The sequence below is a fragment of the Cupressus sempervirens genome, chromosome 9 (assembly GCF_028749045.1).
Source record: "Cupressus sempervirens isolate cs-2001-9-10 chromosome 9, ASM2874904v1, whole genome shotgun sequence".
Classification (NCBI taxonomy): domain Eukaryota; kingdom Viridiplantae; phylum Streptophyta; class Pinopsida; order Cupressales; family Cupressaceae; genus Cupressus; species Cupressus sempervirens.
This window is the reverse complement of record NC_143126.1, coordinates 643,328,443-643,347,745: the sequence shown is the minus strand read 5'-3', so window position 1 is coordinate 643,347,745 and position 19,303 is coordinate 643,328,443. Positions and strand designations below refer to the sequence as shown.

Below are 19,303 nucleotides of genomic sequence, written 5' to 3'. Positions count from 1 at the left end.
CAAAACATGGGTATGAAACCCGACACAAGTAATGAGGCGCTGATAATATGCAGCCCGATCAATATAAATTGATCCACAATAATCTTACCTTGCTGTCAACAATTCGTATGTATGACAAAGGTACATGCATACGTATATGTATGCATATGTAAGTATGAATATATATACGTATGCACATATCTCTATGATACATATCAGACAGGGGTAAATTTGATGATTATCTCTCTGTAATGTAAAGCAGATATCAGTACCAAAATGCAGATGTTTATATCTTTGTGATGCAAAGTAAATAGTAGTAGCATTCATGTTTGCTTCTTCTGACGCTAAACATCAACAATGTTGTTGTAGATGAAGAAGCCTCCAAGTGCCAATTTTGCATAATCACGTTCCAACCCATGCTCTCAAGCGATGGTTGTGCCTTTGGAGTCATGCGTAGAACAAACATAGAATCAAGTGTCGATCTTTGCTTGTGAATGCGAGGTCCAATGGTCACACTCGTAGAAGCAGTAGCATTCGTAGGTGAAGTAGGGGATAATGGAGAGCGAAAGCGAGAAGATCTTTGTTGGGCTAGTTGTGCCATTTCTTCTTGTTGTTTCTTTTAAAAAAAAATTTCCTCCATTTTACCCTTTAGAAGAGTTTGCATGTCTCACATAACATCTTGGGGTACATGTCTGGCATAGCATCACGCGTAGGTATATGTGCCGGGTGATACTTCAATCTATTTATGCCTCCTCCATTATATATTACACCGCAATGCCAACATGTAACAACTCCCTTTTTGTGGCCCAAGATGACATGTTTCCAAACCCTATCCCTTGCTATTGCAGTTGGGTCTGCATTAGGGTTAAATGCAGGCCTAGTTCCACTTCCACAAGGCTCACCTTGAGGCATGATGTCAATGTGTTTTCTGCTACAATATGAATATATTATAAATAGAAAAAAGTTAGCATCAAATCAGATTTTTAAACTTTAGGGCCTTCTTACTTATCAAGTTTGTCATCAAGATAAATTAGGATAAATCTAGATTCTAAATAGTAGATACTAGAAGTAGAGACTAAAACAAATGTAAACAAAATGGAAAGTAAAAAGTATGAATGTAAAACATATTACAAAACAACACAAATAAATACAACTTGTTTCTTATCTCTTCAAATTTGCACAAACAATGGAAATGCAAGTAAGTTTGTAGAAGCTTCCTCCAAATGCTTCCTTAAGCTCCTCTCAATGCTTAAGTGCAAGCTACAAAGTTGCACAAACCATCAACAATTGATATGGGAGGGCCAATCGGTTTGCTAATTTCTTTCTTAATACCCCAGTACTCTTCCTTAACTCTTTCCTCTCTATCACAAGCATAAGCAAATGGTGGAATGACCTTTTTAAGTCAAATAGATGTTACAACAACCCAAAAATTGCAACTTAAGTCTTTGTTTATTTTAATTTTTACACTTTATGACCTTTGTTGCCGGTAGGAGTCTTGGGCTTGGTACTTGGCGAGTTTGGCGAGTCCTTGGACTCGGCGAGTCCACATGGACTTTGCTAGGACTCGGCTGACTCTGAGTCTACAGGCCATTTGCCTCGGAAAGGCTGCCTCTGCCTCGGACTTGCCGAGTCCTGCTTAGACTCGCAGAGTCCCAAAACACTGGTTTATTTGTTGATGATATGATTGTAGGCAGGTCTAATATGGATCACATGAAGGGGTTAAAACAACAGTTAGCACATTCATTTGCTATGAAAGATATGGGGCAACAAAACAAATCCTTGGTATGAAAATTTGCAGAGATAGAAAGACCAGAAATTGACATTATCTTAGGCTAATTATATTGAGGTGCAACAATGTTTCTTAGTGGAGAATGTCAAAGCAATCAGCACACCTTTGCTTGGTCATTTAAAATTGACTAAGGAGATGTGTCCAAAGACACAAGAAGAGGAGATTAAGATGTCCAAGGTACCTTATGCTTCAATTAGGGAGCTTGATGTATGCCATGGTATGTACTAGGCCAGATGTTACACATTCAGTGGGAGTTGCTAGCAGGTATATAAGTCATCTTGGGATTGAGCACGAGAATGCAGTCAAATGGATTCTCAGATATTTGAGAGGAACATCCAGTAAGTGTTTACATTTTGGGGGCTTTATTATTGATTTACAAGGCTATGTTGGCTTTGATTTGGCAGGAGATCTCGATACCAGACGAAGTACTACAGGATATGTCTTTATTGTTTGTGGGACGACAATGAGTTGGATTTCTTGGTTGCAAAAGGTAAGTGCATTATTTACTACAGAGGCAGAGTATGTTGCTGCTATAGAGGCAGCCAAGGAGATGATATGGCTTCAATTCTTCATGGAAGAGTTGGGGCACCCTCAGATGGACAATTATTTGCTGACATATAGTAGGAGTGCCATTCATCTTGCGAGGAATTCTGCTCTACATTTGAAGACAAACACATACAATTATGGTAGTATTTCATTTGGTCCATTTTGGATGATTGACAGTTAAAGTTGGAAAAGATATATACAAATGATAATCCAACACATATGTTTACAAAGCATTGACAAGGGAGAAGCTAGACTCCTTCAACTTCGGTTAGTCTTCTAGACTAAACAGAATAAAAGAACAATAGAATTGAAAGTGGTTTACATTCCAGTGAGAGGTACAGGTTCAGTGGTGCTATGATCAGTCTCCAAGTGGGAGGTCATTGTTGTTGAGTTTGATCAGTCTCCAAGTGGGAGGTTATTGTTTTGGAGTCTGATCAGTCTCCAAGTGGGAGATATTTTTGATGCGGAGTCTAATCATACTTAAAGGTTAATTTTTCCCCACTTCATTCGCCACGATTTCCCCCCATATTTTAGTACAAGAGTTTGGCAGTAGTGCCCCCAAGCCTCTAGGGGTCAATGGGCAACGCCCGTTGTGGGTTCCTAAGGTAGTGCCCTAGGCAGATCAAGGGGCACCGCCCCTTGTAGGGACCTGGGGTTAGCGCACCCTGTCGCGATACAAGGCAGGGTCAAGGGGCAGCGCCTTTGAAGCCAAAAGTGAATTTAATATTGTAAAAGGCATTGAGTGTTATATTTTTTCTATTGGTTAGTTTATTCTAGCCCTACTTTTGTAAGTGGCAAAATCTTGTATAAAAAGGCTTAGGGTTATTGATTTTACGATGTATGATGAGATTGTAACTTCTTGTGGTGGTATTGAGCTGCAAGGGATTACAGATTATAATTGGGTTGTAATCATTGGATAATAAGAATATTGGACTTGTTGTTTTGTGGACGTAGCCCAGGGATTGGGTGAACCACGTTAAATCTTTGTTTCTTGTGTTCTCTTTTGTGCGATTTATTATTTTCTAATATTGGTTATATTTGTATATAATTGTTATTTGTATCTGATAAATCCTAACAGAGTTTTTGTCGAGTTTATGCCAAGCTAAAACTTTTAGGCTTGTTGAGGGCCCTTTGAGAACAAGCTTGTGGAAGGGTTTTCCTAGAGATGTGGTGCATTTTCTAGAAATATACGGCTTTATTATCATTTTGTAGATATGCAATGTTCACATAAAGTCATACAATAAGTCCTCGACTACAGTTACAACAAGAAATGTATAGGCAGGTTGACCTTGGTTGAGAAAGCCAACCGTTGACAACTACCAATAATCACCAATTGTTTGAGATTGACTATTGAGTGGATATATTGCAATTGACAGTTTGAAAAATATATGTAGTCCTCAACTACATTTACAACAAGATATGTATAGGCAGGTTGACCTTGGTTGAGAGAGCCAACCATTGGCAACTACCAAATTATCACCAATTGTTTGAGATTGACTATTGGGCGGATATTTTGCAACTAACAATTTGAAGGATCAATTGCAAAATAGTAATTCCAAGCACAACATGTGAGCTAGATTCTCAATTGCAAAATAGTAATTTCAAGCACAACATGTGAGCTAGTTTCTCCTAATCCTAAAGGAAGGCTCCCCTTATCTACTGTTACTAAAAATAACTAAAGCTAAACTAAAACCTAGGATTATGGACACTAAGCTAATTGATGGGTGTTACATTCACCGTACTCTCTTCTTTTAGAGTGGGTATTCTTTTGTCGTGTTTACTTATTCAATAATAGACTTTTCCTTCTTTACAACAATATCTCAAGTACAATTCAACACAGTTAAAAATAAGAAGCTTGTAAAAGCTGAAAGTCTTTCAATGAGTTCTCATATGACTTTAGGAACAAGGATGAAACATATGTGCAGCTCAAAGTCTCCAGTGTAGACTTCACCTTACATGCACAAATGGAAAAAATAAAAGCAACACGAAGTCTATGAGTTATCTCCTTGTCCGAGTGTTCTGCAATGGCTTTGAATGTGATAAGCAACTCAAAGTTTGCAAGATCAAATCTGAGGCCAATCTATAACTTTGAACGGAATACACAACTCAAAGTCTGCAATATTGAATTTAAATCTCTTTTGAACAATAAAACAACACTCAGAAAATGTTATTTCCTTAAATCATCACAAAGTCTGAAAGCAATTTGATTTACTTGCAAAGAGCGCACATAAAAACTGATAAAGTTCTCTTGCATTGCCAAAAGATTAAAATTACAATAAGCACCCTCTCTTATTTATAGATAGTGGTTGAGAGAAAAAAAATGGGAGAAGTTCAACTAAGCCTTATTCCCCAAATAACTGTAGTTGACTTTTTCAACATTAAAATTTCTATTGTATTTTGACTCGCAATGTTATTGCATGCAATCACAACTTTTCAAGTGATATGATCACTTGCAATTTCAATTTCTAACATTACATGTAATATGTCAAAATGAAATTATAACTGGCACTTGCACCAAAAGAAGGTGCAAGGGGTACGCCTATAATTCTTCAGGGTATGAAAGAATTACTGACTACCAATCACACTTTAGTGTGCAATGGGTACGCTGAAGATATGTGGGAGGGAAACATAAAATGTGTAATTCAAATTGGAGGAAGGTATTGTCTTATTGTTGAAAGAGAAGTATCTTTTTATAAGAAGTAGCAATTATAGCTTCAAATCAACTTATACATCTATTTATAAGAAGCAAAACATGAGTAAAACCAGAATTGGTCAATGTGAATGGTAAATATAATTGATTGTACATCTTTGTATATAATTAGGTATTATTCTTTTAATCTAAATCTTCATTAACTTTGCTCTATATTAATAAAAATCAAATAACATATTAAATTAAATTACTTATCAATGTATTACTAAATTTGAATCATTTAATTAGATAAAATATAAAATTAAATAAAATATAAGGTAGATATAGAACCATTACAATTATATTTTGAAAAAAAGAAAAACACTATGATAGCAAGCAAGTGCTATAATAAAAAAATTGCAAGTGTAAAAATTGGTAATCTATCTAGATATAAATGTGACTATAACTATAGTATCCATACTTGTTGATAAATCATGAAATCTTATTTTCTATTAACAAAACACTTATAAAGATCCTCATGTAAATAATAAGTTGGGGATGCTACATTCACTTATCAATTCAAGTGCATGTCTTCCAATTATATATTCCATCTTGTTAAGGAGATTTGAGATCGAGAATAGATGGACATTGCTGAGGAATAGATCATTAAAGTTTGTAACTAAAGCCTAAATCATTGGAATTTGATCACAAGACCTCTCACATTTCCAATTAATATCTTGAAGATTCTCATGCCATTCTAGGCACTTTCTGGAAGTTATGGATAAGATAGATTTGATAGAAATGTGTCATTTCCTCATTATAGTTGTTGCTCATCACATTGCCTGTGCCTCCTTTTATATTGAGGATTATGTATGGGCCCCATTCAGATTTGTTTTTAACTCATACATACAGAAGTGGTTCATCTTATGGAGTTGGATAATTAAGTATTTCAAAGAAATGCAACTAAGATGTCTACAATTGTTTTTTAAAATATGAGATCTATTAAGTTTGTGCTCTGTTTAGCTAAAAATGGCTTATCGAAATGCTAAGAAAGGAGAAAAAGTGGTACTTGTTGCCAGAAGGGAAGACCGTCTTAAGGTTTTTTGAGATAAGTTTGTCTTTAACTCTCTCTATTCATGTAATTTATGTCCAATGTCTCCAAAGAGGATGTAATTTATGCTCAATGTTTCCAAAGAGGACTGCAAAAACAATTCATAGACAATACGATGAGGATCTAAAGTCACTATAAAACCCACATTCCTTACTTCTCATTTTCCTCTAAATCATGAAATATGGTAGAGATGGTTTTGCAAGTCTTTTTTTGTGTAGGTTTGTTATCAAAATTATAAATTTACTTTACTTACATATATAAATTTAGCAAATGAGATAGATATGGCAATTTTTAAGATAATAATAAGGGTTTATCATTTCTACAAAGTATGAAGCATTTGTGAGCTCTAAGAATGTATCAAGCCCATCCTCACTCTTCCATCTTTTCTATCAATGTCCCCTCAACATCATGATGTCCTGGGCATCCAAAGAACATTGTTTAGAAAGAGAGAGATGTTTAATGAGTGAGGTCGGTGTGCTTGTGATAGGGGGTGGGGGTCAAGCGGGAGAGTGCTAACATGAAGCCCAAATTAAGGTCTTTGAGACCACATAGACATTAATACCACAAAACTCTCTGCCATTGCCTCTCTCACCAAATTTCTCAGCTAGAACTAACCTCCCCTGGTCTTCCATTGAACTTGGTTCTGAATTATTGTCGATTCTCAATCTGTGCAGTGGGATATAGATCAAGTAAGATTGGATTGACAAAATGCAGGGGATTTCCATAGAGTCGGAAAGTAAATGGGATCTTTCTTAGAACAATGCTTGCAGTACATGCCATTTGACTAAAGATGAAGCCTTGGTGAAGTTAACAGTCAGAATCAAAAACATAATGGTTGAAACAAATCAGAAATGTTAATATTTTGTATGTTGCAAGATTGGTGAATGAATATGGGCCTAAGAATTTACCAAATGCTTCTTGCATTCTCCGTGTACCTCTTCTCAGTAAAAAAATCTCATCTCGTCAAAGGATTTGGCTATTTAGCTGCAGAAGGGACTTATATGTGACAATGGTATAGGCTCCTTGAAATTAGTTGGCAAATAACCCTCATCTCACGTGCAGTAAACAGTCTTTGAACACGTACTTGTACTCCCGATGGAGTCAATATGTTCGGCAGTAAATGCTTGATGTCCTCTTGTGAGTAGTTGAGGATTTTGGATGTACCCTTTAAACCATTTGCTGAGGATAATGGTTTAGGCATGTTTAATGGTTGAGATTGATGTGATGGTCGTCCAACCCTCTCCCTTACTTTTTGACCATTGATTTTGAAAAACAGGGCCTTCTCTTCATATGAGAAATGCCTATGACGTAATTAAATGATTGAAACTAATTTAAGAATTTGGAAACACAACTATTTTACATCATTCTCTGTCTGGTCTTCATGCTGCTACAAGGTACTAGCATTTCGAAGAATCCGGGCTTGGCAAAGGCATCTTGTTCAAGAACTTGTATTCTTGATTGTTTTGCATCATAGTGGCCTTAATTGGGAAACCATCTTTTGAACATTTTGTGGCCAACTTAGTCTTGAAAACATTTTATGCTCTCAATCATTGAGTCACTTATCCACCTCCTTGTATGGCTTTGACTCATGATCATTGATCCTCTATTTGAATTGTCTTAGATGCTTGGGAATCCTTCAAGACTATCCTCTAAAATTGCGTTTGATAGGTCACATTTTCTTACATGGTGTTTGTTGGCTAAATTATTTGACTAAGACTACAACTTACAAAATTGTATCTTTAGGCAATGTACAATGAGATAAAACTCTCCTCTCAGCTATAGGGGAGGCTCCCTTCTTACCGTAGGAGGCTTCAATAGAAACTCAACTGAAATCACAAAAGGATGGTACTCTTAATCAATTCCCCTTTTTTGAGGAATGATTTTCAAACAACTATAACCTTCAAACAAAAAGTGCCTATTGCTATGATAATATTGGTGACTCGATAGTTGACTTAAGAACAACTCCTAAGACAACAATTTACAATTATATACGGTAGATCAAGAACAAGAGCCCAAAGTCTCTTGTGATTGACCTGATTCAAGAAAGGTTCAAGATAAATAGTAAGGCTCAATGTGTTACTAATTATTCTGAAATATAACAAAACAATAAAATTTGAAGCTCAAAGTCTTCCACTCTTAGAGATTACAGCCACTACTTATTTATAACAATTTCTTTCCTTAAAGCACAGTGTCTTTAAGAAAGGTAAACTAACTGCAACTTTTCCACCATCCCAACACCTGATCCAAAATTTAGCACAAAATTCTAGGTACATACCATTTCAAACGTTATGTACCCAAGAACATAATATCTAAGATGCTATGTTCCTGCTTGTTTTGGCCTAAATTTATTTTTTAGTGGGAAATTAGATCCCGTGGTAAGTCTGGCTTATTTTTGAATCCCAAAATGTAGGATGAGGTATATAAACACTCTATCTCTCCTCAATTTGGTTCAAGATTTGAAGGTAAGCACAATCAAGCATTCAAGCAATTGGATTCAAGATTTGAAGGTAAGCATTGAACTCAATTTCAAGCCAATCTTCTTCATTGAAGAAAGCTTCTCTCCCATGATGGCCAAGTAGAGGAGTTCTCAATCAAGCAGGAAGATCCTTTCTTCCATTCGCATTCATCATTCATCTCTCCTTCATTGCAACTGATTATTGAGCATATCTACATTGAAGATCTAGGAGTAGCGTTCATAGATCAATGCATTTCTGAGGGCATCTTTGACTTTATTGTACATTCCAAGATCAACTCCTTAAATTCAAACACATTCAAACATCTTCATGGGTATGAGCGATTTCTACATCCATCCATGAGGGTTTATGCAAGGTGAGTCAAACATTTACCTTTTTTACATACTTTCTTTTATGCAACTTCCTTTCATTTTCAAGTTTGATTCCTAAAAAGGGGTTTGACCAAGGCCAACCCCTTTTACCCAATGTTTTCCCCATTTTTCTGTGTGCAGGAACAGGTTATAGAGTTGTTGGAACTTTTCTGGGCAAATCAGGAACTGCTGGAAAGTTCTTGAAAACTTCAACAAAAAGTCACTGGAACAGAACATCTAAATCATTCTACTCCTAGATACAAAACATTTGGAACATTTTGTACCTTGCAATTTCAGTCCAAACTGAAATCTTTGGTTAGTACAACAGTTTGGACCCCGCTTCAGCTCATTTTGGTTTCTGGCAGTTATCAGTCTATAATTTCCAGTTTTGACTCTATTTATCTATTTTCCCTTTTACATTACATCTTATCTCTTTCTATTTTCACTTTACACATTTCTAGCAAAGCATCATTGCCCCATTCAACGCTTAGGACCTACTTGAGCCTATTGGGACATTTTCCTTCAAATGTGCAATTTGGAAAAGGAGGAGCAATCAACCCCTTTGCACTGCTTCCCTTTTCCTATTGTTCAATTCTTTAAGTCATTTGCTTATTTTCTTTTCCACATTTTGTATTTATACTTGCATTAGAATGCAGATCTTATGATCTTCAATAACATTCACATTAATGTCACAACCTCCAAAGGTTTCTGTTTCTCTAAATGACAAGTCCATTTGCAATTGGTTTCACCAATAGCATTGATAGTCTCCACAACTTTGCACAACCAATTCTGATAGTCATTAGATGACACTCATTAAATCATTGTGATGTTACCTCTCCTTTGACATCATGACGACAATCTTGCCAGCAATCTCATCCATACTCCTTTGCAATCAATTTCCAATCCTCTATATATCAGGACATCAATGACAATGTTTACAACACATGATGCCTTACACGCTTTCTTTCTGCACTAACTAGCTAATAGACTATCATGGAACTTATTCAAGAGTTATGATTTTGTGCCTTCAAATGGAATATTTATTGATTATTCACATTGTGAATTATTTACAAAATCAGGAAAATTATTATCTTATTACAATGCTGCTAATGTATGTGAACATCATTTTTTTATAGGTGAACTGTTCAAAGTACATTTACAAAAAAGAGGAAGTAATAATATAGAGTTATAATTTTCCTGCTTTAGCAAACTTCGATTCCTCAGCAGTAATAACTATGAATGACATGGAAATCCAGATAGAATGTAAGAGAGACCTATTTGGTCGTGTATGATGGTTTTCCTTTATTTTTTCTGTGAAATCAAGAAGACCCACAAAGGATATAGTAAAAGTACTTATATAGAACATGAGGATGTCCTTCCTCCTGACTATCTACAGAAAACTACTCAACCAAATTATGCTTTGAAAGTTTGGGATCCAGGAATCATGGTTTTAAGAATGTTTGTGGGCAAGCATTTCTGGAGGGAAGACTGTGATGTCCCCCCTCCTTCCAATAAATTACAGGTGGGGTCAAGGGCAACAAGCGTTGAGCACCTCAAGTTAGGGAAGAGTTAGAACTTAATAGCAAATTGTATATAGGGAGTAAGAGTTCAAAGTTGATAATCCCAGCATCCAAACCATCGGGAAAATCAACAGAATTTTAGATATGATGATAAGTTAAAAGAATGAGCAATACATGTATGAAGACCAAATGGACTGTGATATACAACAGCCTATTGCTTGGATCACATCAAGACTTGTTATCAATGCATTAATGAGACTAATGAATAAATAGAAGCAACTAAAAGGAATTACGATATATTGACCTAGCAATGATCAATATTGTAATATGAATACAACAATCCTATCAGATTAAACCAGAAATTTGATAAACAATGGTGTTGTGTACTAAAAATGAGACATAGCTTCCAAATGAATCAACCCACAAGCAATCAGGATGCTCACTGAAATATGTATCAGGAATCTCTACTCATGGCCATAGCTTCCAAATTAATCAACCCACAGCCAACCAGAATGCTCACTGAAATATGTATCAGGAACCTCTACTTACGGCCGTAATTCCAGGGATGTTTCTTTGATCCCGCTGTAATTAGGAGATCAATATCATGGTATTCCTTTCTGCATCATATTGCAAATGAGTTGCTCCTCTTAGGCTTCACAAATGTTTTTACGGCGACTCACACTCTAATGGATTTAAGTATATCAAGAATGAAATGGCAATAAATTTAGGAGTATAGGGACAGTCACATTACAGTATCAACCACAATATCTTATGCTCCTATACAGATACAATCACATGGCTAATATTGATCAGTCGATATAATTAGGGACCCAGTCAGTATGATTAATGGAGACAATTAGAGACTATTGACGATGATGGAAGTATACACGCAATCAATCAAATGAGATCAATATTAATCAAGAATGATATTAGCAATTGGCTAGGTTGGACAAGCAGCACAGAATATCTAAATGATGGTTAATTTTGACTCATTGGTTAATCATACTAATGGATAAACAAGGAACTGTTAATAGCAAGGACTACTTAGTATGTAATTATTCAGCAATCTATTATGACAAGGTGTCAATTAATGAGAAGAACTGATTGATCTACATAAGATAATCAATCGGGTATGGAATGGTGTGATTAAGTAATGAAGAAAGGTAATTACTCTAAAAGAATTGGGATGCAGAGATCAATCATGAAGAGGTGTGTTAAGGATTAAGGAAAAGGAGATACTAAGGACACATATCCTTTGGCATCGTGTTGTACCATTCCTCAAATAAGTCATAAGAAAGCATTTACCATCATCATTCAATCATCAACATGGAATTTATCTTGTTTACTACCCCTTGTGGATGTGCTATATATCTAGTGATAGCCTATCGGCATTGTTGGCTGTGTACACCCTAAGAAAGATCAGAGACGGCACCTTGTTGCAAGTATTAGTCGCTGTATCAGATATAGCAGCATCTTCAGAATTGCATAAACATATCGGCACATCAGACATAGCAATTATTGCTTTAAGAAATAAGTAGAATTGACTGCAAGGATTGAAGGATTACATTAGAAACAGAAATTATATTTCTATAAGTGATAATTAAGGATCAGAAATTGCATGCTATAAGAGTTATACCAAAGACAGCAATTTATTTTGCTATAAGCAATACCATTACGTATCGATTGCATGGTTATATTGCCATATTTGACAAAGCAAGGATCATTGCACTAAGTGCAATAAATATCAATTCACTTCAGCATACATATTATTGTATATATCAGAGATAGAAAGTGATATTGTTTATTGTCATAAACGGAGACAAATGAAAGGTGGACCTTGAGGTTGTACCTCCTATTAGTTCACATGTTTTAGTTGAATTTTCATTGATTTTATCAATCCCCATATCTTGATAATATATACAAGAGTTTGTCTCAGTTCTTGCATGTCAATGGACCCATGGTTCAAGCACTTGTGCATTTCTAAGGTGGTGGGTCGTTTGGATGTTGTGGCTGGACAACCTCAAATTTGACAATTTATGGATGAGGTCTTATGCCTACACAGTTTGTGCGAGAAGGTTGCCATCTTGACTTCATTAGCAATTATGCTAATGAAGGATAGCCAAAGCAAGATACTCTCAAAATGCATGAGCAGTTCTTGTCCCTTCCTTTAGTCCATCTCATCATCTATCTTATGCAAAGAAGGTTGGGTTTTCTAGACATCATTAAATAGGTCTTTTGACATCAATATTTTCTGCTGCAATCTTTTTTGGAAGCACTATTATGCAGAGAATGACAATATTTATCATGGATAGGGCAGCACGGAAGCAATATTCCATGACCAGAAAGTCTATTTTCAGGAGAACCTAAACTAACAAACTCAGCTCACCTAGGTACAGGTTAATAAGGTTGTTAAGCTTGATGACAAATTGATGATCGCTGTTAGCGCTTATACTTTTCTCGCGCCCTTGAATGTTTCGGTCACAAGTCTTCTTTTCTTGAAGTTGAACTTGAAGTTTTAGCTTACTTCAACTTCAAGTTCGAGTCCGCATCTGTCTTCATATGTCAAGCCCAGTTTCTTTTCTCGAGTCGGCCTTAGTAAAGTCGAAGTTGAAGTTGAAACCCGACCACCCAAATCTTCAACTTCAACTTCAATGTTGATTTTGCACACTAACGATAATTATAAGCAGGTTTCAACTTTTCGAGCCAAATCAAGATGGGTCCCAGTATAGCACTTCCCAAGACATGCGAAGTTATAAGTGAAGGGGTTTAAGGCAGTACGTGTTCGGCTATGGCAAGATTTGATTAAGGGTTAAAATTGTCATGTCATGATCACTTAGCATAACATTATACGTGTGGATTTGATGGAGTATTTAAAACAAAGCACACGCGGTGTTTTTTGCAATGCGTGTCACATGAATGAGTAATTATTGCACTTACTTGCCAAATCTGTCCTGCGATCTTCCGCACAAATCATTCCTTAAATGCATTCATTTTAGCCTTTTCCACTCATTCCACTTTCTCCAAAGAAATTCCAGCACTATCGGGTAAGAAGGGCGAATTGTAGGCTGTGTCTCTGCCAAATTGTAAGTGCATTTCCATAACCCTTTGCTTTTCAAATTGTGTTTGCTTTGTTTTGAGATATTTCAAGCCGTATCTTGTAAACCTGTCTTTCTTAGCAATCATGACGCTTTTCCGCCCCAAAATGCCCAAGTTAGAGAAGCCATCTTTGCTCAGTTCACTGCCTAAAATTCGTGACACGTTTTTGGTAAATAAAAATTTATCTGAGGTAATTGAACGAGCCAAGAACACCCAGTCAAGCCCTATTTACCAGAAGCTAGTTGATAGTGGATTATTAGAAGCTGCCGCTTTTCCCGCTGCTATCACATACCCAAAACTCGTCCTTGAATGTGCAAGCCATTATGACCTTGTTTCCGGGTGCATTAAGCAAGCCTCAGGGGAAGTGATTGTTAGAATCAATAGAACCAGTGTTCATTCGGCCTTTAGGATTCCTCACAAGGAACCCTACGAGCCATGGACGTTCGAAGAAGCTGAGCGCCTGTACACCGAAAACAAAAGCAGCTATGATAACAAGATAGCTCAGTCTTGGCTTTTGAAACCAGCAGAGGGAGGTTCTAGACTGCCTAAGCTGTTGACTATTGAGCATTTTATAAAAGAAATTGCAGACATCGTTCTTTTGCTGAATAGAATTAAGGGAAATGAGCATGCATTCCACTGGGAGTCATGGATGTACTTTTTCATACAGAAGATCATTGAAGGAGTTAAATTCATTGATTGGTCTGACCTGATAGCAGAAAATCTGCATAGGGGTTTAATAGCTGTTAACAATTGTGGTCCATTTTTCTTGTCTTCTTATCTAATTTACATCCTAGTGACATCTAAAGAATGGGACTATCTTCCACATGCACCTTGGGTTGATGACATGCCCATCTACCAATATTACGGCGATCTTCAAGAAACTACATTATACAAAGAGTTTAAAAGGGTAAATGATGTCTTTCTAGGGAAATTGGTATTTGAACTCCAAGGTCAGGAGAATGATAGGATGTCAAAAGAAGCTATGCAGGTTGAGCAAATCTATGGTTGCTATTACATTCAATTCCCCAGATTTACATATATCAGAGTGGGTGGTTTTTCTGATGAATCTTTAAAGCTACCACGTTATTGTTCAGACTCTGTAGTGTTATCTGAGATGTGTAGGCAATTTGTTTCTGTGGTTGAGTCTTTTCAGATTTCAAAAAGATCTTCTTCAGTATTCTTCCCAATTGAGATTGGACATTATAGATGCCCCAGTCTGAAAGAAGCCATATTGTCAGCAAAATCATTAACCCACTTATGCTTTAAGCCTTTCATTTCTTGGTTAGATTTTGACTATACTGGCTTTGTCAGAAACAATGTTAAGAGTGCAATATCCCTGGTCCATTCCCCACAATTAGAAGATTTTTGGTCAAATTGCCTTAATGAATTTGAAGTAAGGAAAAGACTGTGGTCACGCTTAACCATTAAATAGATCACTATGTTTAATGTGGAGTTAGATACTTATGGACTAAAAGATGATGATTCTGAAGAAGTGCTTGATCAATTTTATATTGACTAGATTGAATGCATGCCCATTCCTGAAATTGACTGGGAAAAGAGGGAAGAAAATGATATCTATGCCCGTACTAAAGATGTAATAGCTAGAACCGTCAAGTGAATAAAATTAAAGGCAGTGGCTACTCCAGACCTTTCTGGGAAGTTTTCAAAAAGCAAAGATAAAAAGACTGCCAACAGGCAAACTAATCGAGGTGTTCCTAATTCTGTTGCAGGTCCAGTTGAAGTTGAAGTTGAAGCAAATCCTAAATCACTTCAACTTCAAGTTCAAGAGGCAACTCCAAAAAGCAAGAGGATAACCCGTTCAAGCACAAAGAAGGCATCAACCGTCAGAAGTAAGAACACCATAACCGTTGACCTGGAGGTAGCAGAAGACTCACCTATGGCAGATAATGTACCTGAATCCCAGAACTTGTTAGTGACTACCGAAGGCCAGGAGAGTAACCTCACCTTGGTCAAATGCTCCCCTGCTACAGAAAAAGATTAGGCTACGCCTAAATGGTTAGAGACATCAATGGAGAAGAAAAGAAGCATAGTCCCAATATCCATGCCTATTGATGATTTGCTTAGTAATTGTCTTGGTAAAACACCTAAAGTAAAGAAAGCTAGAACCAAGGCAAGGATTAATTTTGATAAGAATTCAGGAAGTTGGGCAGCAGAGATAGCTACACCACCAAGTGGAAGCTTACGTGATTCCGTGGTCCCTCAAGACTACCAGATAACAAAGGTTGACCTGGGAAAAGGGAATCGCGAAGTAGACATGGAATTCTTTGAAGCATCCAATAAGAAGATTGCACATAGGGTATGGAAGGATGGACAAGATAAGTAGGAGACGAAGGAAACAATCAAAAACTTGGCACAATATATTAATGCTATCCTTCATCCTGAAGCAAGGCCAATCAGTGAAATGTCAGCAATCGTTGATGTGTCCACTGTGACTAATCAGCAATCATTGGAGAATCTGCATAAGTGCAAAGCGGTAGCGAAAGTAGCAGGGGAATGGGTTCAGGATGTTTTGTATGACACCGTAAAGCACATAGGTCACTTAGACCATGCTTCGAAGGAAATATCGAACATTGCTAAAAAGGTGGATGCAAGCAATGAAGGATATGAAAAAGAGAAGAATAATTGGGTAAAGGTGGTGATGTGGTTGGAAGATGTGCAAGAACTCGGCTTACAGAAGTTCTAGGCTGAATGCCCTGTAGCTGGTCTAAACGAAAAGGCCCTGTATGTCATCATAGATTGCATCAAATGGAGGAATGAAGCACTGACACAAGGAGTAACTGAAACTAAAGAAGCGTTGCAAGAACTTAAGGTTATACACCAGATTATTCAAAATGACCTTAAATGGTTTGCCAAACAGTTCATGGGAAAAGAAGACGACTCCGTTGCCCAATCGGATGAGATAATCAAAGAAGTCCAAAAGAAATTTCAAGAATGGCAAGACAAGAAGGCACTAGCTAAGCAAGACTTTTCTAACGTGGCGCATACAGAGGCTATATTAATCATCAATCTAAAGCACTTGGAAATGCATGAAGAAAAGGTTGCTGAACTGAAGAAGATGAAAGAAATCTGGAAGCAAAGGTTCACCTATATTGGTTTGCCACATCAATCCGTTATCTCAGCCTTTTCGACTGCCTATGAAACGTGGAAAACGGCGAAAGGTGTGGCCAGTGGAGACAATGCTACTTGATCAAGACAAGCGGTTACACTTAATCGCTTAGTTAAGTTTTATTTTGCCGTCTGTTTTTCTTGCATTTCAGTTAACAGTTACTTTACTCAAAGACAATTAACCCTTGGCGGGGTAATTTTGGTAGTAGTCCAGCCCCATGCCTATATATATGTAATAATTAGTATGGTATGGGGGTTAGAATTCTCCAGCAGATCGATAGACAAAACTATTTTTGTTTATGGTTTTATTCCCAGTTTAGAAGTAGCATTTCAGAATTCTGAAGATACAATGAAACTCTACAGTTTGATTTATGGTTAAAGGCTTTGTAAGTAGATACTATTATCTGCCTATTTAAATCAGTATTTCTGAAGATACTATTTAAGCTTTTGGCTATGTCTGTTATTGATTTTGAAATTGTCAATTCAGAACTTGGGATGCTGTGAGAAGTTAGTTTTATCGAATTTGCTTGCTCGATGGTTTAATTTTCAACTATGTGGATCATCTTGATAATTAAAATCGAGTGGTTCTTTTGCATTAAAGTTTGTTTTGTATTGATGAGATAAAATAAGTTGATTCAACACTTTCAGCAGATCGTTTTCCTGAAAAGGTCATTCTGTTGAGTCTATTAGATCAAAAATTCTCATTATAATAAAGGTAGCTGCGCCTGTTTTCATTGAAGAAACATTAAGCAGAGAATTCCTGAATCTCTTCTATAGGAATTCATTTGTTAGTTTACATTCTTTTTCTCCGTTTTTACATATAAACATTCATGAGAAAAACTGTTTACTAACAATCGCTAAGGAGTTTGTACAAGCAAAAGGCAAGCTTCAGGAGTTTAGAAAATGATGAAGTGGTTGCAGGAATGTGAACTTGAAGCAGCCACATACGTAAGCTGAGGACAAATGAATTTATGCCTTGCATGGAGAATTGAAGCAGATCAAGTCACAATATGCAAGTTCATCAAGTTTACCACCTATTGCAGCTCTGGGGATGTCCTCTTTCTGCTCCATTTCCAAATTCTTCTTGCCACGTTCTTTCTTTTCTTGTTGCTGTCATTAGAAGGTACTCTTAATTTCTTTAACAAGAGAGATAAATCATAATATACACCATTGAAATCAATAATGTTTTGTTAGCAAGCTGACTCGTTATATTGATCATTGTCAGAATTTGATATTGATGTAACCAGTTTGATAGCAAGTCTTATGTCATGTGGGTGCATTGTCAGGGAAGCACATTGTTCTTTGAATCCTCCCTCAACAAATGATTGTACCTTACACTACTATGTATGTATGTATGTGAATTTCTGCTTATTCCATATTCCTTCCATTTTAGATACTTATAATATCATAAAAATTGCTATTATCTTGTTCTATAGAATTTAGTAGCAAATAGAAACAGAACATTTCACATAACAAAGGGACAATTTGGGAGTAGAGGGAGGAGGTTCCTCAAATAAACGTAGGAGAGGAAAGGCAACAGCATTCTTTATGGAATGTATAGGAGGGTGAGAGGGGAAGATGAATGGAGGACGGGGAGCTAAGGTTGCCATTTTCACACAAGAAGAGGAACTAGACGAAAGAACCTAAGAGATCATTGCTCTTCAAAGCTCTATTTATCAATTGCAACCCGCTACCATCACTCAACAATGCTTTTTGTCGTGTTTCTTCCCTAAGTTTTCTGGCATGACAGATATTGCTTATTCAGTTACTTTTGTTGCTAAAAATTACTGGCATTCTTGCTTGATGCAATGCTTATAAATTATGTAACAAAACCTAGAGGAATATTACACAATAGTTAATTACTAATTAGTTTAGTTAATTTTTATTTGTACATTGATGCATTGTGCTTGTGTTGCATTGGTTTATACTGTATTGCTCCGTGATGCCAACTTCATTATGGTTGATTAATTGTTTTTGTCTAAAATATCAATTAATAACAATTATATTTGATAAAATACAAGTACATAATATAGTTTCCTGCCCATAGTTCGCAATGGTTACTGTTCATCTCTTAAAAACTGTCACTACCTTTATTTCAGTTTAAAAGCTAAAGCTGCATAACAGTAAAATATTGTGTTCAGAGTATTTTTAAAATATCAATCTTTCGTCGGCGGCTCATTTGTTAATGCTTTGCATGTTGAATTTATGGGTTCTTATAAATTTCATACTATGCCTCAGCCAATGGCCGTGCCTTCCTCAACAAGTTCTACATCTAATGTACCGATGGCTACAATCCTTCCCTTTATGCAGAATATTTCAGAACGCAATGATACACAAAGGGTAAAGTTGATTTCTTGATATATTAGTTTCCTTGTAGTTTTCAATGGTTGCTGGGCTTAAGCAACTTGTGCATGACTTACATAGTATCTTATTGTCCCTTTTTCTTGCAGGAACAAATTGTTAACCTAATTAAGTCTCTGAGCCAGGGAAAATTTTCCACAGGTTCACAAATATGCTTGCCTTTTTCCACTATGAATTATCAATGTTATGCTTATTATTTCAGCTTGGGATTCATGTCATGCACTTTGATAACTCCTTTTCTCTTTCTGTGACAGCGTACTTCTCCAATCTTGGTTCCAAGCCATCGTCTTGTAATGGTTTTGACAATTTAACGGTCTGTGCT

At 36.4% G+C, this 19,303-nt stretch overlaps 1 protein-coding gene across 3 annotated transcripts in view; it reads left to right on the top strand.

Moving 5' to 3' along the window:
* The window catches only part of LOC149540381 (uncharacterized), a 110,055-nt gene that overhangs the window by 65,403 nt on the left and 25,349 nt on the right, over positions 1–19,303 (top strand). For all 3 annotated transcript variants that reach the window (XM_089801474.1, XM_089801475.1, XM_089801473.1), the window contains exons 14-16: positions 18,859–18,960; positions 19,071–19,122; positions 19,236–19,294. In XM_089801474.1, coding sequence (XP_089657600.1) covers positions 18,859–18,960; positions 19,071–19,122; positions 19,236–19,294 — 213 coding nt within the window. The remainder of the gene's footprint in view (positions 1–18,858; positions 18,961–19,070; positions 19,123–19,235; positions 19,295–19,303) is intronic.